Raw genomic sequence first — 27,618 nt, 5'->3', positions numbered from 1 at the left:
ATCAACTTTTATCTTGGTAACTGGTATTCAAACTACTTTAGATACTGTGGGGTAGCGACATCCATAATACATAATTTATAAAATTACATAATTTTTTAGTTGATATATATTTTGTATTGATCTTTTGAATCTGCAAAGCAACTAATAACTAATGTCAAATGTATCTAGTGGAATAAACAGTACAATATTGGCCTCCCACCAAAAAGGATGCAGTAGAAGTATTCAGTAGCATGAAAATGGATATACTCAACTGAAGTACAAGTATCTTAAAACTATACTTATTACATTCCACCTCTGCAAATTTATCAAGTTTTCGGGAGTCTGAACCGTTCCTTTCTGCACTACAGTTAATGGAAATCAATGGTTGGAATGACAGGGCAAAAACAGTACATTAGAAAATAATTGTGCAGCATGTATCTGAAAATAGAAAAATATGAAAGCTATATGATTTGAAGTTAAAAATAAAACATAAAAGAAACAAACAAACAAAAAAAAACTTGCGTTGCCCTTTAAATACCAGCAAAGTAAACTTAAATTGTGTACTTAAAAATTAATCGAAAAGTAGTCCATGTATCTTCTGTATCAGGTTTCATAGTTGTCAATTCACAGACTTAAAAAGCTTAAATTTTGGTGTTTCAACGTGAATTTAAATGCAAAAATCAGTTGATATGATGTATGAATTGGGGGCGGTGACATCAAATTATGTTGTCGGAGGTTTGACGGATTGATGGCAGATTGTCCAATAGGATTGAAGTCAGATGCTCCACCAACCAATCAAAAGTGAGACGTAGAGTTTGACCCCGCCCTTCATATAATTAAATCCACAGCAGCGTGGTGGTGGAGGTGTTTGGAGTCAGAACAAGACCGCGGAGGGAGAAGACAACTGTGGCCACCTCGCAACTTTCTGGGCCACTAAAACACTCTCCAGCCCGAAAAACTAGTGAAATACAACTCCAGGTTTGCTTAGAAGACGCAGGAGTTGACGTTAAGGTGACTTTTTGAAACTGGAGCCGCTTTCTTGTTTGACAACGGGGTGAAATATCTCAACATCCTCACAAAGAAACTTTGCTTGCTAGGCTGCTAACTCGCACACAAGCCTGAGAAAAAGTATGATCACCGCCGAAGACCCAATCACACGCCGTTAGAAACGTCTCATCTGTCGAGTTAAGTGTTAATTCTAGCTGTATTTACTTGGAAATGCTTTGTATATGACTTTAGGCTGAGTTTAGTAACGGTTTTGAGAAGTCACCATCACCAGTGGAGGAAGGGCTGCAGCTGGTGAGTTAGCCAGCCACCACCAGTGTTTCCACATAGCGCCCCCAGATCTCCACCAGGCAGGACACCCGCTGGTATTTTCTTTAAGTTAGAAGCTAAGTAGTCCCAGATTTGTGTCTGGAAACATGTCTGGCCGGAGTGGAGTCGGACAGATCCGGGGAGCCACTTCGGGTCCACAGCCACTCAAAGCTACTGTTCCCTATCAGCTGGCCAGCAAGCCTCGACCAACCCGGAGAGATGGAAAGTCAGGTATGAGCTCTACACCTGTCACACTGTGTGGATCATGTCCCTGAATTCATGTGGATCTGCTTTTTGCCATTGTCATTGGGGGACAAAGTAATCGACTCTGTTACTTGAATCAAAGTATAGATTAGGGGTCGACCATTATTGGTTTTACCGAACCAGTACCAATACTGGTTATTAGTAGTTAATGAGACCGATAACGGATATTTGGAACCGATATGTATTTGTAATATAACAAACCAACACAAAACTTTGTTTAAATGCCTTAAGCAAATGGTAAATCAAAACTGAAACTTTCAACATCTTATACAGAAAGTTCCCAACAACTTTTTTTTATAAAGTCAAATAAAAATTCAAATGAAACAAATAAAAATAGGTCCCTTTAGTTTTACAAAGTAGAAGTTCATCCCATTCTTACACTTTCTTTGCACTTTTAATTTTTATTAATTTTCAAATAGCTGATACAGATAATAGGCAAAATGCCAAATATCGGCCCCAATAATCGGCCAGGCCAATAATCTGTCGACCCCTAATATAGATACTCCTGGTCAAATATTACTTCAATACAAATGAAAGTTGCTGAGTCAAATTATTACTTGAGAAAAATGTAAGTATTCAAAGTACTTTCTTTTTCCTATCTCAGCGCGTTGTTGTATTTTGTCACAATACATTTACAGAAAGTAATTTACTGCATAGCAAATGTAAAGAATAACAAGAGCCTTCATAGAAATGTAGTTGACTCAAAAGTTCAATAATTATTTTTTCAATGTAGTGGAGTCAAAGTAATAAGTTTAAAATAAAAAAAATCAAGTAAAGTGCAGATACTGAAAAACTGCACTTAAGTACAGTACTTGAGTAAATGTACTTTGTTACTGGCCATGATAGGAAATGTAAAAATTGGATAGTGTTGTCTACTTAATACATGGTTTCACACCAGCTGTGTCACCTGTAAGTCATTTCCCGTTAGTTTTAAACTTAGATAGATGACCTAGTAAAGCGGTGTGATTATGAAACACTTGAAGCAACATCCATAAAACAATCAATGTCAACAGTGAAGTCACTGCAGTATCTTTAACTGTATAACAGCTTTCAAAATAAGGGTTTCAACTGAAACCACAATGAACTCCTCACTAATAGGCAAAGGGATGCATTGAATTTTTTTGTTTTAGCAATAATATAAGAACTTATTTTGCCATAAACCAATACCTAAATCTATATCTATATCTCTCTCTCTCTCTCTCTCTCTCTATATATATATATATATATATATATATATATATATATATATACCCCCCATCTAGTTTTACTGATAATAAACTCTCTTCTGTAGTTGAATTTACATAATATTATGCGTACTCTTATAATGATGTCCCACCAACAGATAGACACAAAATACAATGCTTTTTGATGTATGTAAAAGGGATTCATTGTGAAAAATAAGTAAAAGCATGTTGGCTGATTCTGATAGATCAACTTAAAGCCAATATCAATGGATGCCAGTAATGTGCTGATATTTTAGTGCAACCCTAATTCTTTTCTATGTTAAATTCACCTCTGGCTGTTTTAAATTTCTTAGAGTTAACATGTTTTTAGGGCCGGGCAATAATAGAGAAAATCCAATATTATGATCACATCATATCAATCATATAAATATTGATATTGTAGAGTTAATAATTGATGCTTTCACAAAAATATCGACACTAACATTTTTAATAAATAATCATCAGTAACGTAGATATAATGACTACATGGGTAAAGGGAAATAATAGAACAGCTAGAACAATATTGATTATAATATCAAGGTATTTGGTCATACTGCAAATTATTATATCAACTGAAAGTCATGCCCCCGAAAAAAGTTCAACATCTGTTTTATAAGATAAAGTTTTCAGTCTGTTTATCTCATTTCACACGTGTATTGGCTCAAAATGAATCTAGTGGACGGAAAGCTATTTATATATTATTCTAGTGGTCCACCGAAAATGTAATTTGTGTTTGTAATATTAAAATAGTGCCACGCAAATATATCACAATACTATCCTTTAATGATTTTTTTCCCCACCACCTCTACTTATCATGTTAATTAGGTACAAATAATGGATTACTAAGTTTAATGTAAACAAAGCTATAACATATTCAAAAGGCATCAATTCTTCCACCAATTAAAGCAAACTTAAACAAATGACAGGATACTTTAATCTTTTGTTTCATGTAAAATAAAGTTGTCCCTTTGACAGCCGGAAAGCCCAAACAGCACCAGCTGAGCTCGGGCATGAGGCGGACGATGTCTCTCGACGCCATCATCGGGCCGTACCTGCAGGGACACTGGCCCAAAGAACCAGAGGGCCAAAGCAGCGTGTGTCGCAAGGACAAGTCCACCCAGGTCAGCTCCAGTTTAAGAATGCTCCCAAGTGTGAACATAATGAGGCTGAAATGAAAGGAATGCATGACTTTACCACAGATGATTCCACATTTAGAGTTTTGTTTTTTAGGTCATTAGGGACACTGGGGGGGTCGAGTCATGTTAAAAGATTAGTTTGCAGCTTTAGCAGAGAAGGAAGTTGCCAAGAGACGGAGGGAGGGAGGGAGGGAGGGAGTGTCCGGTGCTTGCACAGCTATTACAGAGTGAGAACCACAGCCATGAGAACAGTCCCTGGTGTCAGCTGATGAGGCCGTTTTGGCTGCACCCATCCTCTGCTCTGTGTGCAGGCACTCGCCGCTGATCTACGGTTGCCCACATCCTCCCCCCGCTCTTTGTTTTTCAGTTTCTCCTGCTCTTAGACAAGTGTGAAGAGAGTCTGTGGGTGTGGATGATGTGATGTGACTGCAGATCAGCCTTTGAGCATGAGAAGTTGTGCTAAGTGTGCAACTTGTGGAGAAAGCTGTGTGAAATCCCGATGTGTTGTAACAGTTTCATTAGGCAGCTTCAGGCTCAACTTTAACACAAATGCTTATTAAATAGTCACATGTGATCTTATTCAAAGAGCATTAGTTCATGGTCCCTTTCTTCCTCCCCAGACCCCAGACTCATGGTCGGATAAATCTCAGAGTAGGAGAGGTAGCAGCAGCCACAAACGCTCGGCATCATGGGGCAGCGCTGAGCATCTGCGAGAGGTGAATCTCTGCCTGGATTACTCATTACATGTTTGTGACAACCAGGTTTGCTTAACAGTATGTCAATGAGAGCAAGCTTTTTCCTTTTTTTTTTTTTAAAAAAAAGACCTGACTCAATTGCTTTGACAGCATTGAGCAACAGGAGACCAAATGATCTCATCTGCAAAGAAACTTCCCTTTTGGACAGCTTTCAGGAGCTCCACTCTACTTCACTTTATCTTTTATCTGAACCGCCAAACAATCAGATAATCAAATTATCACCACTAAAATGTTAACATGCTTCAGGGGACCCTTGTGTATGATATCTGAGTTTAAAGGACTTCCCCTGTGTGTATTTGTGTGTGCAAGCCGATTGACTGACGGTAACCTTTGCTCATTGCAGATCGCTAAACTAAAACAACAGCTGCAGCAGCGCAGCAAACCTGCAGTCTCAGGGGGGCATGACAAAGACCGCCAGCGTGGATACTCTCAGGGGAGCTGTAGCCTAGGAGCTACTCAGGTACCTTAGCATCATCACCGCACATAAACACACTGAACCAATTTCTGTGCACCAGTAGTGGATGAAGTACCTGAAAGCCATACTTGAGTAAAATTACAAACATCTTACTAGAAAATGAATTTGGTTGAAGTTAGTCACCTGTTATAGTACAAGTTGAGTAAAAGTCTTTACAGGCTTTTTTTTGAGTATCAAAAGTAATTTTATGATATTAAATGTACTTTAAAGTGAAAGTACAAGTAAATGCTGGTAAATAAATACAAAATGTTGTAGAGTAAAAGTGTAAGTTGACAGAATTATTAAAAACTCAGGTGTATTCTGTGAGTATTCATATTTTACTTAAATACTGTAACATGGTATTAATATTTCATTACACCACTGCTACGTGCACTTTTTTTACAAGCAAAGTTGACAAAGATATTTCTTCATCACACACACGGATAACCTTCATCACAGTGAATTAGACAGCGCAGCTCATCGCAGGAAGTGAATGAAATAAAACACTGAAGCAACAGGAAGGCCACTACATAATGTCACTTCTGCTTTCAGAGCGAAATGCGTAGTTCTGCTTTTCAGCACAGCTGCTCTGTAGCATCTTGTTGCACAGAGCCACACTCCACTGGGTCGATGTAGTTTCAGACCAAAGTGTGGCGACGCGATAAACCAATGAGAACAATTACAAACCTGATTGTACCTCACAATGTTAATGTCATTTAAATAAGGACCTACACCCAGTGATATCGTTTAGCATGTGTGGTTTTAATATTTGACTTATAAAGACTGTTCATTGGGAACTGCACAAGAGCTTCAGATTTCAAAAATTTTATTTATACTTCACTCCTCATACAACAAAATGCAAATTGCTTCACAATAAGAGAACGTATGAAAAACAGACAACAGTAATGCAGCAAAAATTCCTTTTTACTTGTTTTTGTGTCCGCAGACGCAGCCAATTCCCATCCCTCTTGCTCCCCTGTCTACACTGGTCCCTCGACTGCGCTGCAGTGTGGAGGGCCTCAACCAGGAGCTGGAAGGCATGTTCATCTGCCAGCCGCCGCATCCGCAGCACAGGGTAACTGCCAGTTCTTTTTCCTTTTTTTTTTATTTTCCTGAGATTCCTGAAAGGTATCATGCATCAAATAGAAAGAGGGTAGGTCGGACATTCCCATTCAAATCAACGTAGCAGGATGGTCAGAGCTGCGGCCATTTCTATGTGCACTGATGTTATTGTATGTTCTGTTGCCGTTAATGCACGCTTGTTAAAACAGGATGCGTAGCTGCCTCCAAAGAAGCAGTGAGAGTTGCTGCTCAGCGGACAGCTGCGGCTTTCAGAGACCAAAAGGATGAACAGCGTCTAGAGTCAGCATATATTTTACATGCAACACTGCGAAATACAGTGTGATCTCAACCAAATGAGAGTTGTTGATTGTTGAAAGTCAACTATCTCTGAACAAAATTTGATTTAGTCTCTGTTGAATTTGAATGAATTGTGTTTTAGCTACGTTAGCGTTAGCTTGGTTAAAGAGAGGAACCTGGATTGGAGTACGGTTGTATTTTTTGGTTTAATAAGGAAACTAGTTGCAAGAACAGGTGAAAACGGATTACTAAAACTGGTGTTGTCACCGAAAACAACTAACAATTATTGCCATTTCTTTTGTACTAGTCAAAGGACCAAGGGAAACAGTTTACCTTTCTACTCATTTGATTTCTTAAAAAATGTATATATCATTTTTGGGGGGGCTTTTCAGCTTTATTGGACAGGACAGCTTTTTAAACATTATATTCATTAATTTTTCACATAACAAAACATGCAGTACACAAAGAATAGAAGGGTACATTAACTTCAGAGCAGCTTACTGAACACCTCTTGTCTCTTATAGTCTGTCCGTTTATTCCAGCGTTGTGCATGTGTCCTCGTTTTGGTCCTTAAGTGAAAGGTCAGTTTTTCTATGAAGTAAAAATCCTCTACAATGTCCATCCACTGTCCCGGACATGGGTCATGAGTCATGTCTCAGGACAGGACAGCTTTTAGTGTAACAAGTGGGGAGAGGGAAGGTATGACATGCAGCAAAGGGTCACAGGTTGGAATCGAACCTGCGGCCTTTGCAGCAAGGACATAGCCTTTGTACACGGGGCGCCCGCTCTAGGTGAGCCACTGGGCGCCTCTCCTCATTGTATTTCTGTGGTAGCATGTAATATTATGGTGGCTGATATTATTTACTCACTGTTTTGTCCCGTCTTGTCAGCTCCTCGAGGTTCCAGACGGTCACCGGGCCCCGGTCCCTACGCAGAGCTGCAGCAGCGGATCTCAGAGCGACCCCCCCACCACACCCCTGTCCTCATCTTCATCCTCCTCCTCACCCAGCTCCTCTCCGACAAACATCCCCACCCCTCCATTTAACTCTGAAGTTTTACCTCTGGATCTGCACCAAGGTTAGTTTATGTATGTTTTATTATGTTTGTTAAGTATAAATGAGTCATTTCAGACAAAGTACCCAAAGTTCATGGTAGTTTAAGTGATTTATAAATGTAATCGTGTTACTTAGTCAAAAAGTATTACATGTGTAAAGTGAGGTCAGAGTTTTGTCGTCAAAATGTCCATTCGCAGTGCAGTTGGACCGTCCACTGTTTGGAAAAGTGCTTCACAATTGAACATTAAACTTGAGGTCTAAATAAAAAAAACATGCTTTTAATTATCTACATGAAAGTTACTGTTATACATAACTTTAAAAAAAGTTAAATCAGTTTTGAGTTACCTGAAAATAAAATGGAAAGTGAACTGCTGTGTGACACACAAATGTTGCAGCTACTGAAGACACAACCTAAAATCAGATAACCACTCTCTGCACGCACGATCACACAGGCAACTTTTATAGACACTCACAAACCGAAATATTTGCATTCAACACAGGTGTGATGAGCTCAGGTCATCATACTATCACAACTAAACATGACATAAAACACTATCATTTTACTGCAGTGACTACTCTTCCAGACGATTATTAACATTTTTTTAAAGTATTATTTTTCTCATTTTATTTTGCTTTAATCACAAAAAGGTCACTTCTCATGCACATTTCACTTCACTTCCCTTTTTTTTCACGAATAATAATAAATCAAAATTACAAGTTACAAAATCTAATCATGCTTTAATGTGCTAATATTTGATTATGAAGTAACACATTAAATCACATACAGTCTGGACGCTATAAGCATAACATTTTTATTGTGTTGTGATGCAACAAATCTAAAAAATACTTTATATGCGCATCGTTATTGTATGCACCAACCTCTTACCATTTAACTTTCAGCTCTAGTGCATGGCAAAATTTGGAAGAAAAGCACAAATGTGTCATTTTGTTCTTTTTGCTTCTAAATTGAAATAGTCATGTCTAGATTTGTTTTTGTATTTAAAGTAATCTTAAATACCGCTGCAACCAACGATCATTTTCATTGTTGATTAATTTGTTGATTATTTTCTCGGTCAGTTGATTAGTTGTTGGGGATATAAAATGTAAGAAAATGGGGAAAAATCTGTTTAACCCAAAGCCCCAGATCATGTCAATAAATGTCTTTTTTTTGTCCCCAATGCAAATATATTCTGTTAAATGTCGTAGAGGACTAAAGAAACCAGAAAATATTCACATTTGAGACTCTGGCATCAGAATTCAGACTTAAAAAAACCCCACAAACCTCACACTGATTAATTATGAAATTAATTGGCGATTAATTTAATAGTTGAAAACTAATTGATTGAGCCATTAATTTCTGCAGCTCCAACCTTAACCCTTGAGCTGCTGATTGAACAAAACTGAAATCATCTGTGAAAAATTCACGATTTTAATGCTCCAGCTATTGTACAGTGTCTTTGAGTGTGTGAAAAGTGCTTTATGAATAAAATCTATTATTTTTATTATTATTATTATCATGAATGTTCTGAAATTCAAGTTTACCATATTAATACTAAAATGTATTTAGTTTCCCCAGTAATCAAGGCAAACATAGCTAATTTATTAATAATTAAGGGTAACTGTCTCAGTAAGTAATGTGCACACATTGTCTTAAATCTTAAACTGTCCTCAGAAGTTTTGCTGTGATTACAGTATATTAACTCGTATTTTCCCTGCTGTTTTTAGGTGTAACCGACAGTGCAGAGATGTGTCTTCTGTCACCGTTCACCTCTCAGAACGAGGCCGACGTGTCTCTGCCACTGCTGATGTCGTCCTCCCCCGGTCCCAACAAAAGCTGCTGCTTCCAGAGAGAGCCTCCGGAGGGCTGCGAGAAGGTCAGAGTCTGGGAGGAAACCAGGTACGTTTGTTCTGCAGCCAAACATAACTGACAGACTTCTGTCTCATGTTTGCTCTGAACCACACCTTACAGTAGTCACCAGCTCGAAGGAGCAACTTTTCAGACTCAGGATGCACAGTTCCATTTAAAATATCGTATCTTTTTACTCCTCATATTCTTCTTGCTTTTCTAAACATAACGTCTGCATTTTTAAAGTGCAAGTTGACAGCTGACAGTTTAGTGGGAGATTTGCGTTTTGCTATACCAGTTGTGCTGGAAAACGAGGTACAGAGGTCTTATAAGCTCACTTCTTTCTTAATCCACATCCCCAAATTTTATTTTAATTTTCATTCTTGTAGTTTCAGACTTAACACTCACTTGAGGCGATCTGTCAGACTTCACACTGCTCCCTCTGGAGCCACAAAACGCTTTACACAGCTTTTTCCACACATGCAGTAACACTCCTCATGGCCTGTAAAAAGACTAAAATGTGTAAATTGGGTGCTCTTGGACTTCTGGACTCCTGTATTTTTTTAAATTTTTTTGGGATGTTTTTGTTCTCTCTGTACTGAGAAATATTCAGTAAGGGGCTCCGTGGAATGAAGTGAGTGAAGCAGTTTATAACACAAATGCTGTTCATCAGTTGAAACTGAGTCACTGTGAGGATGCCCTCTGGCGGTCATTTCTGTGTGTTGTCATAATATATCTGGACATAACCAGACATATAATCAATGTGACAGAAACAGTTTAGTTAAGGTTACGTTATTTAAGACATTCTGTTTCCACTTCATCCATGCTGTTATAACACTGCTGTACTGTTAATGCCACAGCGCTGTTTTAAGTCCTTTCTTTGTTTTTTCTCAGCCTGTATATTGTCATGTGAAATTAGGGACAATACTCGATACGGTTGCAATTAACTACTTTCTGTCGTCTTGATATTACTTTTTTTCCACCCGTGTGAGGCTGTAACTCGTCTTGGGTAGAATAAAGTTTACTTTTAAAGTCACTTTATGTGACATTGAGAACATTGTGGTAAAATGGCATTCAGGGCAGAGAATGAGGTCACTCTGTGTGTGTGTGTGTGCGTGTGCGTGTGCGTGTGCGTGTGTGTGTGTGTGTGTGTGAGTGTGAGTGTGTGAATTTCTCTGCTCTTACTTGTAGTAAACCAGTCCAGCTGTGCATGCATCGCTGCTACTCTGCATTGCACTCATACGGCGATTACCACTGATAACGCAGTCCCGACCCATGGTGGCAGGACAGTGTTGTCATGCAAACGTAGTGCCCACCCTGTGGTCTCCCCCCCCCGTGTTAACAGTGTTGGCTCTGTCAGCACTGTTGTCATTGTTAGTGGTTTATGGAGTTGCTAGGCATCAGAAATACAAGTCAGTTAAACCCTATTATTAAAATAATTATTTTATGTGATTGCATTCAGCCAGTGAAAGTGTTGTTGTAATAGTCTGGCAAATGTCCTTAAGATTTATTTTCTTGACAAATATTATTTTTACAAAATAAAATTTCATTTATTTACTTCTATTTAGTTTGTTCTTGTCACGTTTTGTAGGCTAACCTGCAAGTGCCACATATTTCAGCTGTATTTAAAACTAGACTTGGTTACTGACAAAAAGTGATTGATGATAAATCAATCACAATGTTTTTGCACTTTGCGCATAAAAATGAGCATATCTCAAAAACTAAATAATGTACATAGTTCAAATAAGGTGGAGTGTTAATAAATATTTTATGTATGTTTTCACATTTAGAGGTTAAAAACATGTCAGAATTTTTGTTTTTTTCTGACAAAATTTCAATAATTTTACCAATTATTGTGGCTTATGGACTTCTTAACCTTTTTAGTTCCGGTTGCATAGATTTTTAGGGATAAAAAACATTTGAACGTAATTAAAGAAATTAACCTTTATTTAAACAGAGAACGCCATTGAGAGCAAGCTCGAATTTTAACAAGGACGCCCTGGTTACATTTTATATATAAAAACAACAACAGCACACCACAGTAAACACTGACACAACATGAGAAATGTAGCTGATACTAAAGTGCGCATTAAAAGCAAAAACACTCTGCATACATCACCAAACAGCTCAAAGCATCAACACATGGGACATCATCACGCAAAGAAAACGACAGTGACATCGCAAAAACAACAATGTAGCTACTGACGGACCATTTCTGATGCAGAGTTGAAAGAGTTGAGCATCAGGGAAATTAGTCGTAAGAACATCATTAGATCATTAGTATCTGACCGCTGCTCTCCTCTCCTCCTGTAGCACTCCACACCAACACAAACCAGCCCTAATCTCCTCCTGCCCAGACCCCAACAAGGTGAACTTCACCCCTCACGGAGGCTCCGCCTTCTGCCCTGTCAGCCTCCTCAAGCCCCTGCTCCCCTCCATGGACCTGTTGTTCCGCAGCCTCACCGTCTCCCCAGCAGGCGGTTGCTCGAGCCAGGGAACAAACTCCTGCCAGGCAACGTCTTCTGGCAACCGGGCCGCTCCTCCAGATCCTCCTGCCGCCAACACGGCTGCTGTCATGGCGGAAAGCTCCGGGGAAGGCCTCGCTTTCTGATCGCAGCTGCGGATCTTTTTCCGTCAGAAATGATTAATGCAAATATTTCAGCAATCTGGGGACATATTGGTGATGTTGCTTTATTTTTTTAGGAAAGGACCATTCGTTTTCTTTATAGGTTTATAATAATCTTATGTTGAAAAAAATAATAATATTGAGAGAAAAAAATACTCGTAGGTGATCCAGTGGAATTGCTTTATGACCTACTTGTTTTTGATGTCTGGGCATTGCGATGTTTCTAAATTAATGCTTTTCTGTCGTGTGTCATAATCCAAAGATTTTTGGCCAAACACAAGCGTGAGAGGCGGAGCTGTGTTATTCGGCTCTCTACACATGCTTCCCAAAGAAGCCGTGACAAACACTTAACACTGGTTTTGAAACTCTGACTGCAGTGCGTCATCTCTGTCCAAAACGTTGGAGTTGGGGTCAAATATAACAAAAACCTTTCTTGGATAAGTTTGTTTTTAATTCCTTTTACCTAACTTGACCTTGCACCTGTTGCTGGTGTACAAAGCATGACAAATCAGTTGGGTACTTTTTTTATTTACCTGATCCAAAAAAGAAAAAAACGTGACGCAATGAAATCACATTTGGATTATTGTAAATTGAAGGGAATCATTCCAGTTGATGGCCTTGGGTAGCATCAATACCTAAATGCTTCAGCTCATGCATTCCTGCTTTAAACGTTGTACAAATGTTATTTTGTTGTCATTTCGTTTACTTGCAAAAAAAAAAAAAAAGTAACTCGTACACGTGTTAAGGGATACAAACCTGTTATTCTTTGATGTTCTAGTTGTGTGCTTGATGGTTTGTTTATAGTTTTGGGGTCTCACAGCCTAGTTGACTACCTAACCAGTTTTAGTGGTGTAGATTTGTCATCCTTAATGTTCCTCTGAAGATTTTCCTCTTCCTCTGCCAAGCTGACAAGTTGATGTTCAAATAGTTTTATATCTGGTAGACATGTTTGCACAAATTGAACTGCTACTTTTGAGTCGCAATTCTTATTTTTATATTCACTTTTGTATTTTAAGAGTAGTAATGTGTATTTTCTACATCTTTTTTTTTTTTTTCAAGTACCTGCAACATAAGCTAAAAAACAAACCCTATTATTTTTAGTTTTGCTCTGTCAGTATATTTGAGGCAGGTGTTACATGAGATACTGTATCGGGTGGATTTTTATGCACTTCCAGGAGAGGGTTTTAATGTGGAGGAGTTTCTTCCGTGCGTTGGTCCTGGGTTTATTGTTTCTGACAGGAGTTTTGTTTGTGTGTGTGTGTGCACGTGGATGGAAAGTTAACTAGTCTGACTGATTGACTAACTTCTAGTTTTAATGTCCTGGTGAAATGCTGATGGATTGAAACATTGTCTTTTTCCAAATAAGCCTCAATTTCAATGTTTTATGAGTCAGTGTGGATGCTGGGGACGTGCTGTTATCTCAGGTTCTGTGTTCTGTCCACATAAATATATGAACGATTATGTGTTGTCTTTGTGATTTATTGAATTAGTCTTAAGTCTTGACTGTTCTGATCTGAATTTTCGTTGTCTGCTGAGAGGCATAGTTACTGGAGTCTGACATTGGTCGAGAAATCAGAACATGGACTGTAAACCTACTGTTTTCATTTTACATTAGTTAATCATACTGTCAAGTTAACGTTACTGGGGAGATTTAAAGGTGCTGTATGTGTTTGTTTGTTGTTGAGTCTCATTCACAAGTCATCCAAAATATCAGCGCTTTGGGTTGATTGTTGGACAAAACCAAAAACCACTAAGAGTCTGTATTAAAAGACCAGGGAATGAGACTCAATAATCAGATATCTTTCCCCAGGTGCATACAGCACATTTTAAAAATAAAATCCAAAAGCTAAAATTATAACCCAAAAATGTACCATTATGAAGCAATAGTGTCTTTGTATAATGCTGAAACAGTCAATCGACAGAAAATGAATCAACTATTCTGATAATTGATTGAGTCATTTTTAATTTTGCTTTTTATTTTGAATAGACAAAATGATAAATTGATATAGAATATAGTACAAGCTGCAGCCTCAGTGAACTTTGTTGTATTAACAGTTTGCGATTGAAGATTGTGACTTTAATGGGGTTTTTTTGCACGCATTTCTGATACGCAGCCTACGTTCATGAAGACCTCTGGCACGAGGACAGGGAAGGCTCAGTTTTCTTTAAGCCCCGCACATGATATAGAGTCGGGCAGAGTACACATGCACAGTGCATACAGCTGTTTCCGTTGCATTGTGGGATTGGCTGACAGTAGAGGAGGTGGTGTGCAGTTAAGTGTACAGTCAGACCCGTAGTAAGGCGCACGAGCTCCTCCACAGTAGCGCGCTTTTTCTCCGCAGATCTTCATTGTAACGGACTCTGACAGAGGACTTCCGACATGTTGGGGTTCGTCGCCAAACAGCTCAAGAGCCACCCAGCTGTGAGTCCCAAATACTGTCTGTATTTATAGCAAAACACTGTGTTTCCTTAGAGCGTGTGAACGACCCGGTGACATTGAAAGGGGCTCGTGAGGACGCGATGGTGTGGCTATGCGCGCGCCCGTTATAGCCAGAATCTCACCTTAATTATCTGATGCGCAATTATAAATGATTTAATCATGCGGCTTTTCTCATCTACGGCATTTTTTATTTATAGTGGATATATGCGGCTGTTTTTTTTAAATACTGAATATCTATTCTGACAGAAATGTTCCTCGACACGAGCGCATATTTCAGGATAAAAATGACAATTTAACGCTAACAAATCCACATTACAATTCACAGGTATCTTCCTTTGTCATCACTATAATAGTGTTTTTATCCTTCCTGTCGTGGGGGCTTATTATAGCCTATTTTTGCTCTGTCACCCCCTGAGCTTCGTAATAGGATTATTTTCTCTTAAAATAAATCCACATCCTTTGAAACAGATGTAGCCTATAGATCATAGTCATCAATAGGCCTACAGAAGCCATTACTGTAACTCGTTTGTTTTAAAAGGTGAAATCTCCTCTATGATAGAAAAAATGATCTCGTTTCCCTTTAAGAGACATACCGGCACTCTGTCCACACAGCCATGTATGTATATCGCTGCAGCACGTACACTGACTGGGACAGTATGGGCTCATACCAGCGTGACTCAAGGCCGCGGCAATGTGTGTAAAGAGACAGTTTATCCAAGGGCGACGGGGTGAAACAACCTGCTTTATGGCAGCGTCCATATTACCAGACCACTGGATAGAAATGTGTATGTTCTCCAAACTGTATTATAAACTATAAGCTTTCGATTATTGGCGGTACTTTATTTATTGGAGTAGGGGTAGCTGGGATAGTTACTTTTCTACCTGAGTAACTGGGGGAAAATCCATGATCCTGCCTTCACCATTAATAACTATAATTCACAGTTTCTGGCTATGATAAATAGTGTGGTGTCTGCAGAGCTAAAGAAAACATGCCTTTAAAAACAACTTGGTAAAAAAAAGTAACATAAACAAAACAACAACGACAAAAAACAAACTGTTTCTATCTATCTATCTATCTATCTATCTATCTATCTATCTATCTATCTGTCTGTCTGTCTATCTATCTATCTATCTATCTATCTATCTATCTATCTATCTATCTATCTATCTATCTATCTATCTATCTATCTATCTATCCATACACACTTAAAAGCGTTTTTTTCCACTTTCCAGATTAATTAAAATATTCGTTGTTAGTAATTAGTGTTGAGAAGATACTTTGCAATGGACTAGAGTTAGAAAAATAGTTAAATGTGTGCATGTTTAAATAAGTATATTTATTCAAGCACAAGCATCAACAGAAGTACAAGAATGAATGTAATGACAGATTATTAGATCCGAGGCTTTTTAAATAAAAATAAAAAATAATTATAAGGCCTATATATTTAGATCAGGGGCTATTTATAAAGCATCGGAACTGAAGCCTCAGGTGACCTGGCCGAACAATGCCTAGTATACTCTTCTATAGGCTATATTCCAATAGCTTTTTGGTTAAGATTAACAAGATAGAAACAGGATATAAAAAAATGTTTTACTTTTTGTTGTACTTTTGTATAATTAGGGAATGTACTTTATTTATCATGGTAGAGGGTGGCTGGGATGTGACTTTGTTTTTATTTTCTAGATTATTACTTTCCTCAGAGCTTTACATTTTTGCATGACCCCCTTTCCACCATAAATAACCATTTTCCACTGTAATAATAATAATTATAATTTATTATTATTATTATTATTATTGTTATTGTTGTTGTTATTATTATTATTATTATTATTATATTATTATTATTATTTTCACAGCTATGATAAATTGTACAGTAAGCATTCTTTTCAATCCCACTTGCACTCGTTCTAAGAGCATTTAAAATAAATACAAAATATGACCATAGTCCACTATACCCCTGTAAGCCTGATGAAAAAACATATCTCCCTCCTCAGTATCTAAAAGCCTATTTGAAGAGCCTTCCCCATTTTGCACCATCTCCTCCCCTCTCATGACTAATGAACAGTCGCTTACTAGCTATATCATTTTTACAGCTGAAATTATTCAAATAAAACAGAAAAAGTCCTTTGTATTAAAGGGTCTCAAGCCATAAACCACTGTATTAGAGAATAGTGACTCTGGGTTGAATAATTATCTTGTCTTAGTTTTACAAATTATGTAATAATTGGTCACAAACTTGCATTAGAATTCATTTGTCTTGTCTCTTTTACCCACTAGCTCATCCCTCTCTTCATCTTCATCGGTGGCGGGGCAACCATGAGCATGATGTATTTGGGTCGGCTGGCTCTGAAAAACCCTGATGTCTCGTAAGTCTCTATCATCTCTGAGAGAGTCGAGACTCTGTGTCTTCTTCAGCTCTTATTTGGCATTTTATTAAACCTCAGTGTGTGAGTTTAAGTGTCAGAAAGAATGCTGATTAACTCACATTAATCATATTTTCTTTACTTTAGATGGGATCGCAAAAACAACCCCGAGCCCTGGAACAAAATGGAGCCCAATCAACAGTACAAAGTATGAGCCTGAAGTACATTTTGTATGAAAAACCTGTATGTTTCTGATACATGTTCATCCTACACTATCCCGTGAAGCCTACATTTCTTTACCTGGCTGCTGTTAGGTTTAAACAACAAGTCATATCTTCTCTGTTATCTTGCCTCAAAGTCCATATTGTCTTCCTCGCACTTACTGTGGACATTATGTATTTCCAGCTCTTCACAGTTAACATGGACTACTCCAAGCTGAAGAAGGACAGGCCTGATTTCTAAGTCGCTGTGTCTTCACACCTCCAACTCTGACATTGTCGTCAGCGTGAGGAGCCTTTGCACTTTTGCCAATAATCAAACAAACCTCTGACATTGAATGAAGATTGAATTGTTCAGTCAGTTCATTTCTAGTGTGCAGGGGGAAAGGGATCATTCACTTATCAATGACTGTATGAACAAAACAGGCAACCACCTGTTTTACTAATCGATGAATTTATTTTTGAATGTGTTAATTATTAAAACTATTTAAATCCTACTTTGATTTGTATTTCTTTTGCACAGTTTAGGGCTCAAACATCTTTTTCTAAAAGACTAACACAGCATACTATTATTACAACTTCAGAGTTTCATTATCAGAAGCTGATGTTCTATATCAATTATAACAGGAAAGTGTCACTTGATGTTATTGTGAAAGTAAACTGCAGACTACCCAAATTTAGAATTATGTTTTTATATTTTCTTAAATCTTTACCAAAAAAGTTTGTATCATTGTTTTATTGACAACTGTAGCTACCTAGCCTGTTTTCTTTTTGTCTTTTTCTTTTATTTTAATTGCATGTATTTTGTTAACCTATATCTCTTTAATATAGACTATGGTAGCCTAATTATTTTTTTAAATTGCACACTTTATCCCTTCTGGTCTAATTTAAACAGTTTCTCTTCCTGTGACAAATCACCTTTTTCATTTCGAAGAACACATGAGTACTGCTTGAGAGTATTTTTTATTTTGTTTTATTCCATCGATCCTGTAGAGCTGCTAATCTCCTGGCAGTGTTTTTAATCTCCAGTAGTTGATATTCGCTGTAGTAGTTTATTCCCTGTATTACCCAGCAGAGTGTGCTGTGTTTCAATAACAAATGGAAACACATTCTGGTCACAATACAATTATCCAGCAGAGACTTTTAGAGGAGAATTTTCCTAAAAAATCGTCTCACTTAATTCAACTAAATACATTTTCAAAATATGTTTTTCATTTCCCTCAGATATCGGTGAACTCAGTGTGCTCAGGAGACGCTTCAGTAGGTGGCAATAATGCTGGTTTGTAATGTAGGAGAATACGTCCGACTTCTCGCGAGATTTCACTTAAAAATAACGCGGGACAGTTTAAGGAACACATCCGTTGAGAGTACAGCCGTGTTGAAAGAGACAACATTAGGAAGCCAACCGAGGAAAGAAAATGTTTAATTAGATAAAAGTTTTAGTAAACGACCCTGTCCTCAGCTCAGCTTCGTTTGTTGGACTCGCCGAATGTATAAAAGCCGCAGTTTTACATTGATAACGTCACCGTGTAGCCTTCGTAAACTGTAGCTATACGTTAGCTGTAAGCTAACAGCAGCTGACTGTCTCGGTGTAAATGGATCTGACGGAGGACTTGTCTGCTCGGGTCCTGCTGAAACATATCCTCAGCACCGAGACACCCAGGACTCCCGTCACCCGCAGGTACTTCAACAGCATTTTTACCTTAATATTTTTTTAAAGGGAAGAACTAGCTCAGTTAACATGTTGGTGTTTTAACCATAAAATTGCTAACACGAGCTAAGGTGATGTTATGTATCCCAGATCTAAACTGTGGTGGACAATAGTCTCTTACTTGAGACAAAGTATTGATACTTCTGGTCAAGTATTTCTCCAATACGAGTGAAAGTTGCTGAGTCAAATTATTATTTGAGTTAAAGTACTGGGGTTCTTGTCTTTAAAAATACATTAGTATTCAAAGTACTTTTTTAACACTCTGAAACAACCCTCTAAATACACTGACGAGGATCTAAATCATTTTAGGAGATACATTTACATATAATGTATTTAGACAACCCACTATCTGTATAAATGTCCACAGGTCATTTTGATATTAGGCACAAATATCTATCAGAATTGACTACTTCTGTATAAATGTAGTTAAATGTTGAGCATGTCATTCTGTCAGGTATAAATATCTATCAGGAGGGAGCACTACATTTATAAATGCGGACTAGGTCATGCTGTCAGGTACAAATAGCTATGAGAATAGACTACTTCTGTATAAATGTAGTTAAATGTGGAGTAGGTCATTCTGTCAGGTGCAAAAATCTATCATAATGGACTACTACTTGTAGAAATGTAGTTAAATGTAGAGTAAGTCATTCTGTAAGGTAGAAACAGGTATCAGAATGAGCTACTGCCGTATAAATGTAGTTAAATGTGGAATAGGTCATTCTGTCAGGTACAAATATCTTTTAAAAACTGACCACTACTTTTTTAAATGCGGAGTAGGTCATTATTTCAGGTACAAATATCTATTCAGAATGGACTACTTCCTGTATAATGTGGATTAGGTCATTCTGTCATGTACGATTATCTTTCAGAATGTTCTACTATTTGTATAAATGCTTGCCGTAGTTGATTTAGTAAAACAAAAAAGATCTTTTCCCCTCTCTCTCCTCCCCCACTTCCTGTCAACCTACACTGTCCTGACAATAAAGGGAAAAATCACCCCTAGAAAATAATCATGAAAAAAAGCATAAAAGATACCACTTTGTCAAAGGTCATTGATTTACATCATGATAGAAAAGGGGTCCCTTAAGGAAAACGGTTGGAAACCACTGCTATAAACAGTGCAGGAGTGGATACAAAGTAATTAATAAAGTAATAAAATAAAGACCAATTTTAATATGACTTCCTATCTAGGATGTTACTAATCATGAGCTTTCTTGTCTTAAGTGCCTCCAAAACACAGAGAACCAGCGCGACCAGAAGCAGCAGTAGACTGAGCAAGAAAGATGCTGGTGCCCAAACTCCACAGGACATCCTGAGACGCAGCCTGAGACATAAATTACGTGAGGTGAGGAAGGCGAGCGGAGTTGATGCTGATGAGGGACATCCTGTTGATACTCTTAATGCTGACCTTTCTACTGTCTTCTTCTTTTCAGAGTATAACCAGGCAGTCTCTGCCTGCTCCTAAAAGGAGGACAGCCTCAGTCGTGCTCAGAAAGACAAACACTCCAGCCCCAAACTCAGTGCTGTTTGACGAGGCAGACACACCGAGGCAGATACTTGGGAACATCCTGCGCACAGGTATGTGCATGGGCCTGTCTTTATTTGCAAACAGTGCTGCAGTTGTTTGTGTTTCTCTTAGCAGTGTTGTTTGTCATGTGATTCAGAGCCTGTGAAGTCCCCTGTGGTTCATGACAAAGCTGCGTCAGAAGAGCCAGAGCCATCATCAGCAGACTCCAGCATTACGAGAAAGCGTCCAAGGTAAGTTTCATGTTGCTCCATCTGTACTGACGTCAATTGTCAGGAATCAACTTTTGACCATTGTTGGGTCATAAAATATCCTCCCTGACTTGCAGTCTCTTCAGCAATATTGACTGTTTGTTTGCTGGCTAAATTTCGTTGTGTATGTACAACAGGTTAAAATTTGCTTGACTTTCAGTATTGAGCTGTCAGGGTTGGATTTGCCTGATATAACTATTGCCAACGCATTGAGTACCGCAAAGGGACTAAGCAGGAAGAGACCACGTCGGAGCCTTAATGTGACAGCTTTTGAAAAGCGTATGAAAGATGGAGAAGGTAAGGTTATCCCTTTACCAGGCACGCTAAGAAATACCTTTGCAAAAAACAACATTATAGACTGTAGAATATGTTAACAAAATGCATCAATTTATTAAGAAAAAAAACCTTTTTTAGTATAATGCATTTTAAAACAGTGCAAAAGTTAATGTAATATAGAATCGAAATCTAAGAATAAAAGTAACATCATACAAGAAATAAATAACAAAAAAATAGATGTAAATAAAAATGAATCTAGTAAAAAAAAATCTGTATAGAATTTATGGTAAAAAAAGACAAATTGTCACTGTTATATAACAAAACAATGAAATAAAATTAACTTAAAAAAATAAATATAAAAAATAAACATATAAATAAATACAAATATTACTGAATCTAGTAATATAATCCATTTAAAAATGTATGGTAGAAAAAATCAAATAATAAAACTGAATTGAATAGAATTACAGTATAATCAACCATGCAGTTACAATGCCTGTTGAGGGTTAAAGCCGCTGTTGATACACATCGATGTTTCAGTGAGGTTTTGTGAGATCCTAAGAATGTTTGTTATTGTAAACTGATACATTTACAATAGATGTTAGAAACATATGAGCTGTGTCAGTTACCATGTATGATTAACGTCTACCTGATGAACGCTTCTGTTTACAGATGTTGAGGAGGAAAATGAAGAATCAGTAGATGACCATTCATTGCTTTCTTTGTCAAGGTAAAAAAAAAACCTTTAATGTTGGTTAGTTGTTTTTTTTTTACTTTTGAAAAGTAGATTGCTGTAAAAAAAATAACTATGCAATCTGTCCAATCTGTTTTGCAGTTCCTCTTCTCTGAGTCTTAAAACACCATTTGTGGATGTTCGGACTGAGAAAAAGGGCCTGCAGAGAAGAGTTTCTAACCGTCGAAAAATCACAGTGGAAGAATTTGGCGCTGCTGTTAATAAAAGGGAGATGGGAGGTAATTATAATGATTATAATACTTTTTGAAACCTAACATAAATGTTCTTTTTGTCCCATGAGTGATCATATGGACTACAAGTCAACAATACCTGTACCAATATCAGCACCCTTAAAGTGATACCGATACCAGTAGAGTACTTCATGCAATAATCAAGTGAATGGAAGCATTCAGTTTCATAAAAACCAGATGCCACGGGTGTATAGTGTAGATAACTTGAATGTTTTTGGTGGCACACTGAGCTGCCAACCATGTCAAATACACTGTGCTCAACTTCACTGCAACACAGGCTGTATGTGATGTATTTGCTGTGGTTTTGAGCCAATCACACAATGCTTCAATTTAAAAAAAAACCCTTGTGGTGATTGGCTGCGAGCAAACTTATACAGATAGTAATTTTTTCAAGATCTGGGTACAAAAATGATTAAATGCAGTTATTGTTTGACTGGAAAAGTTTTGATACTTCTTGAAACATATCAGCACAGACATTCAAGTATTTAGATCTGGAAGTGCGGCAGGTGGGGGGAAGCAGCTATAGCTGGTACTTTTTGAATGATGGAGGAAATAGTGTAGTATGTGTGGTAGTTATTAAATTATCTGTGTCTGCTCTCCTCAGTGTCGTTGCTGATGTTAATTTTTCCTTGTGTGGTTTTCTCTCTCCCTTCCTGTCACCCAGGAGTGAGCAGCTTTGTGCAGGTGGAGCGGGGCCTCAGTGAGACCGCTATCTCTGAGGGCTTCACTTTGGGCCTGAGCAAACTCAGTGAACCTGATCTCACGACTGATATCCTTCACTGCAACACGGCTCTTTACACCCAGCCTGATGCCGTCGCCTCTAACTTTTCCATCGTTGCAACTCAGGACAAGCCAACGGTGCTGGCGTCTCAGCTGGAGAGACACATGGAGCAGGAGGAACAGATGGAGGTGGAGCAGAGCGAGCTGGGGAAAGAAAAGTCAGTTTATGCATTTCCAACTGAAGAAGGAGCTGAACCTCAGAGTGAAGAATCCCAGTCAGAGCAAGATGCAGATGCAGCTGAATCTCAAAAGGAGAAGAGCACAGCTGATGGTCAGCTTGAAGATGCTGCAGCCATGTTGAAATCTGAGGAAGAGGAGGCCGAATCCCAGACTATCGGAAGGGATGATGCAGCTGAGTCTGAGGACGAGGGGAACAGAGTGGAAGCTCAAACAGAGGAGGAAGATGCAGCTGACTCTCACACTGAAGACGATGCTGCACCCAAGTCTCAGTCTGAGGAAGAGGAGGCCGCAACAGAGCCTCAAACTGAAGAAGAAGAAGGTGCGGGTGACTCTCAGACTGAAGAAGGTCAAAGTGGAGTTGATTCGCAGCCTGAGGAGGACGTTACAGCCGGGTCTCAGTCTGAGGAAGAGGAGTTTGTACCAGACTCTCAAACCGAAGAAGTAGATAAAGCTGTTGATTCTCAGTCTCCGGAGGACGTTGCAGAATATCAGAGTGATCCAGAGGCCCCTGCAGCCCATTCTCGATCTGAAGAAGCGGACGATGTGGCTGATTCTCAACTTGACAACGAGCATGATGGCGAGCAGGAGGAGACAGATGTTCAGCAGACATCAAAACAGCTGGAACGTGACTTGGAACACATCAGTCGAAGGGCTCATCGCTCAGAGGGCGGCCTCATTATGCCCGTCACAGAGGCAGGGGGAGATTTTGCAGACGCTACAGAGGCAGGTGAGGACGAAAATCTCGATGTGACCAACAACTATTGTTATGATAAATCTGTGAACGAGAGCAAAGCAGCAGGGCCCACATTTGAAAATCTGGATCCACAAATAATGTGGCATTCTGGCACAATAAACAAATTAAACCACTGATCAATTTTCAGAATTGTTGGTAATTAAATTTCTGTGCATTTACTAATTAATTGGTTTACTATTTTTTTCAGTTCTAGTCAGAATCATAATCACTTTATTGCCAAGTAGATTTCCACATACAGATTTGCTTTAGTGTATTGGTGCATAACACAGTCAGAGAAAGTGAAACTATATATACAAGCAATTGTTGCAAAAATCAAGAGATTTAAAATGTTATAGAATACATTTATAGTAAATAGTTAATACTGTTTTGTTGATAGTTAAAAAAACTTTGACTAGAGTGTCAATGATTAATCAATTAGTTGTCAATTATTAAATTAATCACAAACTAAATTATTTATCTATTTCAGCTATTTTTTTTTTTTTTACAGGAAACCACCCCCACCCCCCTCAAAATTCCGGTGTCATAAATGTGAATATTTTTGGGTTTCTTTATTTCTCTATGGCACTAAACTGAACATTTTGAGTTGCAGACAAAGCAAGACATTTGAGGACATCATCTTGGGTCTCAAACACTGATCCACATTTTCCCCATTTTCTGGCATTTTATAGAACAAACAAATAAGTGGTTAATCAAAAAAATAATCAACATATCATGCAACAGTGACACTAACTGTTAGTTGCAGCCCTTACATTGGCTGTGTGGCATATTTTATGGTTGTAGTGTTAAGTGAAACAAAGCCATAAACTAATAGTTGAGGTTGGACTGAATTATAATTACAAGTTACAAATATTGCTATACTTCCCAGCTCTTAATAAACTGTGTAATGCATGTCAAGGAATTTTAAAGTTCTCTTTGTTGTTGTTTGTGTGTAGGATGGTCTGATAGAACGTCCAAAGCACACACCAGACTGGGAATGGAAAGCCAAGACGGCGATCAGCTTCATTCAGGGATCCCTGACTCGGCCGAGTTCTCAAACCAAGAACAGGCCGATGCCTCTTACACAGAGGCCGAGTCTGACGCTGATAAAGAGAACGCGTTTACTCTCCCGGAGGTGACGCCTGATATTGAAGACATTCCCCAGGACCCTGCTGAACAGGACCCTGCTCAACAGGGGGAGGAGTGGGAGGATGAAGAAGATGATGAAGAGGGTGGTGGTCAGTCTCTCTTTGTGTGTGTGTGTGTATGTGTGTGTTATTTAAAAAAAACAAAACAGAAAGAATACGAGTATGTTTTATTTTCTTCAATCTCCAGAGCTCCCGAGCAAGACTCCAGCATTTGTCAAACAGAAAATACACTTTTTTCCGGCCGATGCTCAGGCTTCACCTTCTGTTTTTAAGAATGTCCAAGCCAGGTAAGTTAGACCAAAAACTGACATTTTTACATGACAATAAATATTAAAAATGGAGCCAGGTGGATAAAACGTTGTCCAACCAGAATTTCAGATATTTAGTTAAAAAAAAATTCTGCATATTTTTAACTTGTGTGTCTCTCCAGAAGGCGATAATAAGGTCCATTGGTTTTTGTAGGTTTTATCATCTTTCCTGTAACTGACAGGTTCCTTTAATATCTGTTATTCCAGCAACAGTACAGGTCAAGCTTTTCCTGCACCCAAACAAAAGCAGGTGAAACAGAGGAGGAAACGGCCGGCTAAAAAGGAAGCAGGCTTTCCCAAAACCTATCTCATGGGTGTGTTCAAGCACTTTGCAAAAACAAAGGTTTCTGCAGATGTGTACCCTGTCCTACAAGAAATGTAAGTACTGTTTTTGAGTCTTTAAATGTATTAATCAAAAAGCTGGTTGCCTATGATGTTGTTTTTTTTTTCTTTGTAATATTGTGAGGTCATGGATTTCTACCTGTACATTATAATTCACTGTCTTTAACAGAATGGATAAATACTTTGACCGGCTGGCGGAGGACTTGGAGACGTACGCTGCTCATGCAAAGAGAAAAACCATAGAGGCTGAAGATGCTGAGCTGCTGTTGAAAAGGTAGGTGTGCTTCAGTCAGTTTGCAAATGGTCATTACTGAGTTTTTATGATCAAAAAGTTTTTAGTTTGACATGTAACCACCAGTTTGCACTGTCATTTTAAGTCCACTAACTAAAACTGCTTGTTTTTGTCACTGACAGACTGAGATTATTAGAAATGTCACCATTATAAAAAGCATCCGTACATATAAATCTTAAGGTTTAAGAGTAAGATCCTTTTTGTTTTATCCAGAAAGTGCCCCAAATTGCCATACCCAAACCCACCAGACTTCTTTTAAATAAAAATTAATTGTATCATATATAGAGCATATATATATATATATATATATATATATAGCATATTTTCACATCTAACTGCGTGAATTAAAAGTTTATTTTAACAAAACCAGAGTTGCTGATTGCAGAAATCACTGTCTATTTGAATGGAGTCTGGTGGCTTTGGTGATAGCAAATTTGGGGCTGTGTCTGGTTAAACAAAAAAGAATTTCACTCTTTAGACTAACTAACTAACCAACTTCTACTACTAGAAGATAGTTTCCATTATGTCAGATATTTGTAACAACAATCCAAACCTGTCGGTGGAAACAAGCACTTGGTCACTTCCTCTCCAAAACAAATGGACCAGGTGATTTTAATTGGTAAAAAACCCTAAATCAAGTAGTTTCACGTCCAAAATTAGAGTTTTTCTGAGGCTGTTTGGCATGTCACAAAGGGGCTCCTAACTACGGTGGCTGTCGTGAGAAGGCAGATGTCTCTATCTAGAGCCAGTGTTTGTTTTGTCCGTTCTGGGCTACTGTAGAAACATGGTGGTGCACCTATGTAGTTCAGGATAAAAACAACAATTCTTATTTTCAGGTGATATATTTATTTATTTTATTATATTCCAATTCTGCCAGTGTGTATATATATATATATATATATATATATATATATATATATATATATATATATATATATATATATATATATATATATATATATATATATATATATATATATATATATATATATGTCATTTGTATATGTATGGCACTTCACATTAGTTTTCATACATTTACTGGTGTGTTTTTGCACTCTGCAGGCAGGGTTATGTGAATGACAAGGTGCCAGTGGAAGTGCTTATCGAAAAATATCTTCGTATGGACCAGCGCAGACTCCTGATTCCAATTGCAACCAGTGGAAATGTTGTGATCCCTAAAAAGCGGAGATGAATCTTTTATATTCAGCTTTGTAATGTTTCATCTCTTTGACTGATACACATTTTACTTCCACTGCATTGAATTTGGACGGGTGAAGTCTCCATTCAAAGTTGATGTTAAATATTTCTGTAAATGTTTAAATATTTGTAGGCAAGAACTTAGTTTTAAATGTGATGTCTGTTTTGTATTCTGTTATTTTTATCTTTATCACAGTGCAAGTATATCAGTACGTAATTCAAGTAGTGGCTGGTTGACAACAGTGCTATGTCATTATAAGTTAAGAGTACATGAGTGCACTTTCTACATTTGTCGTTGCATGTAAATACTTTGTTGATGAATGAGGGTGTGTGGACAATAAAAATAAATAAAAAAATATATATAGTTTCCTGTTACATATTTCATTGATAACTTGCTCAGTTTGTGCTTTTTGTTTGGGGGAAAAAAATAATTATGCAGTTTACAGAATGGGCACATAAATGCACAAAAAGCTGCTTTAGAGTCTTTTTATGAGCATATTGGAAAATAATGCATCACTTTTGCAGGGGGATTTTCCAGGGAAAATCCTGGCAGGTTACACTGTCCAGTGCCTTGCCATGTCCACCAGATGGGGCAAATTCATAACAACTAATCCTTGTAAGTTCTGTTAGCATGCTTACTTTCTGTTTGTTCAAGTTCTAGCCTGTAGTTGTGAGACATAAGTTTTCAGGACATCTTTTTCTTATGTTAATTTCAAGACCACATACACATGGCCATTCTTGTAAACCTGCCTTCTAATATTAAAGTTTCCTCTCCAACCCGATTCTCTGGCCGGAGTCATTGCTCCGTAGTTATCCCATCTAAACCAGTGTCTCCATGAGATTCCCATCCTCTAATTA

The 27,618-nt window shown here is 38.0% G+C and overlaps 3 protein-coding genes across 4 annotated transcripts; all 3 read left to right on the top strand.

Moving 5' to 3' along the window:
- Positions 1 to 822: 822 nt before the first annotated feature.
- LOC121959268 (protein FAM117A-like) lies at positions 823 to 13,472 on the top strand. 2 transcript variants are annotated; one of them, XM_042508505.2, is made up of 8 exons: positions 823 to 1,524; positions 3,756 to 3,901; positions 4,537 to 4,632; positions 5,015 to 5,131; positions 6,072 to 6,200; positions 7,375 to 7,561; positions 9,265 to 9,436; positions 11,699 to 13,472. In XM_042508505.2, the coding sequence occupies exons 1-8, from the start codon at positions 1,401 to 1,403 to the stop codon at positions 11,994 to 11,996; spliced, it is 1,269 nt and encodes a 422-aa protein (XP_042364439.2). In that variant the 5' UTR covers positions 823 to 1,400; the 3' UTR covers positions 11,997 to 13,472. The 2 variants fall into 2 exon arrangements, with proteins under 2 accessions (XP_042364439.2, XP_087926396.1); XM_088070270.1 differs by lacking the exon at positions 11,699 to 13,472 and adding an exon at positions 9,775 to 10,502.
- Positions 13,473 to 14,235: 763 nt separating this feature from the next.
- On the top strand, positions 14,236 to 17,530 carry coxfa4b (cytochrome c oxidase associated subunit FA4 b). Its single transcript, XM_042507259.2, has 4 exons — positions 14,236 to 14,433; positions 16,730 to 16,818; positions 16,963 to 17,023; positions 17,221 to 17,530. Exons 1-4 carry the CDS (start codon positions 14,392 to 14,394, stop codon positions 17,275 to 17,277), a joined length of 249 nt encoding a protein of 82 aa, XP_042363193.1. The 5' UTR covers positions 14,236 to 14,391; the 3' UTR covers positions 17,278 to 17,530.
- An 802-nt stretch (positions 17,531 to 18,332) lies between these two features.
- On the top strand, positions 18,333 to 27,118 carry cenpt (centromere protein T). Its single transcript, XM_088070268.1, has 13 exons — positions 18,333 to 18,714; positions 19,972 to 20,092; positions 20,181 to 20,325; positions 20,412 to 20,505; positions 20,684 to 20,820; positions 21,472 to 21,529; positions 21,635 to 21,771; positions 22,448 to 23,470; positions 24,430 to 24,711; positions 24,809 to 24,908; positions 25,137 to 25,307; positions 25,441 to 25,545; positions 26,626 to 27,118. The coding sequence occupies exons 1-13, from the start codon at positions 18,629 to 18,631 to the stop codon at positions 26,753 to 26,755; spliced, it is 2,589 nt and encodes an 862-aa protein (XP_087926394.1). The 5' UTR covers positions 18,333 to 18,628; the 3' UTR covers positions 26,756 to 27,118.
- The last annotated feature ends 500 nt before the right edge of the window (positions 27,119 to 27,618 follow it).

The sequence above is a fragment of the Plectropomus leopardus genome, chromosome 19 (genome assembly GCF_026936395.1).
Source record: "Plectropomus leopardus strain MGB_pleo_1.0 chromosome 19, ASM2693639v1, whole genome shotgun sequence".
NCBI classification, from domain to species: Eukaryota; Metazoa; Chordata; class Actinopteri; order Perciformes; family Serranidae; genus Plectropomus; species Plectropomus leopardus.
The sequence above is the reverse complement of the archived record's forward strand: the minus strand, read 5'-3'. Positions and strand labels throughout refer to the sequence as shown.

Excerpts from the sequence above, each read along its gene's own strand:
- LOC121959268 (XM_042508505.2), top strand. The coding sequence starts at position 1,401 with ATGTCTGGCCGGAGTGGAGTCGGACAGATCCGGGGAGCCACTTCGGGT. Across the intron at positions 4,633-5,014 it reads GCGCTGAGCATCTGCGAGAG|ATCGCTAAACTAAAACAACA; the intron begins GTGAATCTCTGC and ends TGCTCATTGCAG. Across the intron at positions 6,201-7,374 it reads CGCCGCATCCGCAGCACAGG|CTCCTCGAGGTTCCAGACGG; the intron begins GTAACTGCCAGT and ends CCGTCTTGTCAG.
- coxfa4b (XM_042507259.2), top strand. The coding sequence starts at position 14,392 with ATGTTGGGGTTCGTCGCCAAACAGCTCAAGAGCCACCCAGCT. Across the intron at positions 14,434-16,729 it reads AGCTCAAGAGCCACCCAGCT|CTCATCCCTCTCTTCATCTT; the intron begins GTGAGTCCCAAA and ends TTTACCCACTAG. Across the intron at positions 16,819-16,962 it reads CTGAAAAACCCTGATGTCTC|ATGGGATCGCAAAAACAACC; the intron begins GTAAGTCTCTAT and ends TCTTTACTTTAG.
- cenpt (XM_088070268.1), top strand. The coding sequence starts at position 18,629 with ATGGATCTGACGGAGGACTTGTCTGCTCGGGTCCTGCTGAAACATATC. Across the intron at positions 20,506-20,683 it reads ATTACGAGAAAGCGTCCAAG|TATTGAGCTGTCAGGGTTGG; the intron begins GTAAGTTTCATG and ends CTTGACTTTCAG. Across the intron at positions 25,308-25,440 it reads TACCCTGTCCTACAAGAAAT|AATGGATAAATACTTTGACC; the intron begins GTAAGTACTGTT and ends TGTCTTTAACAG.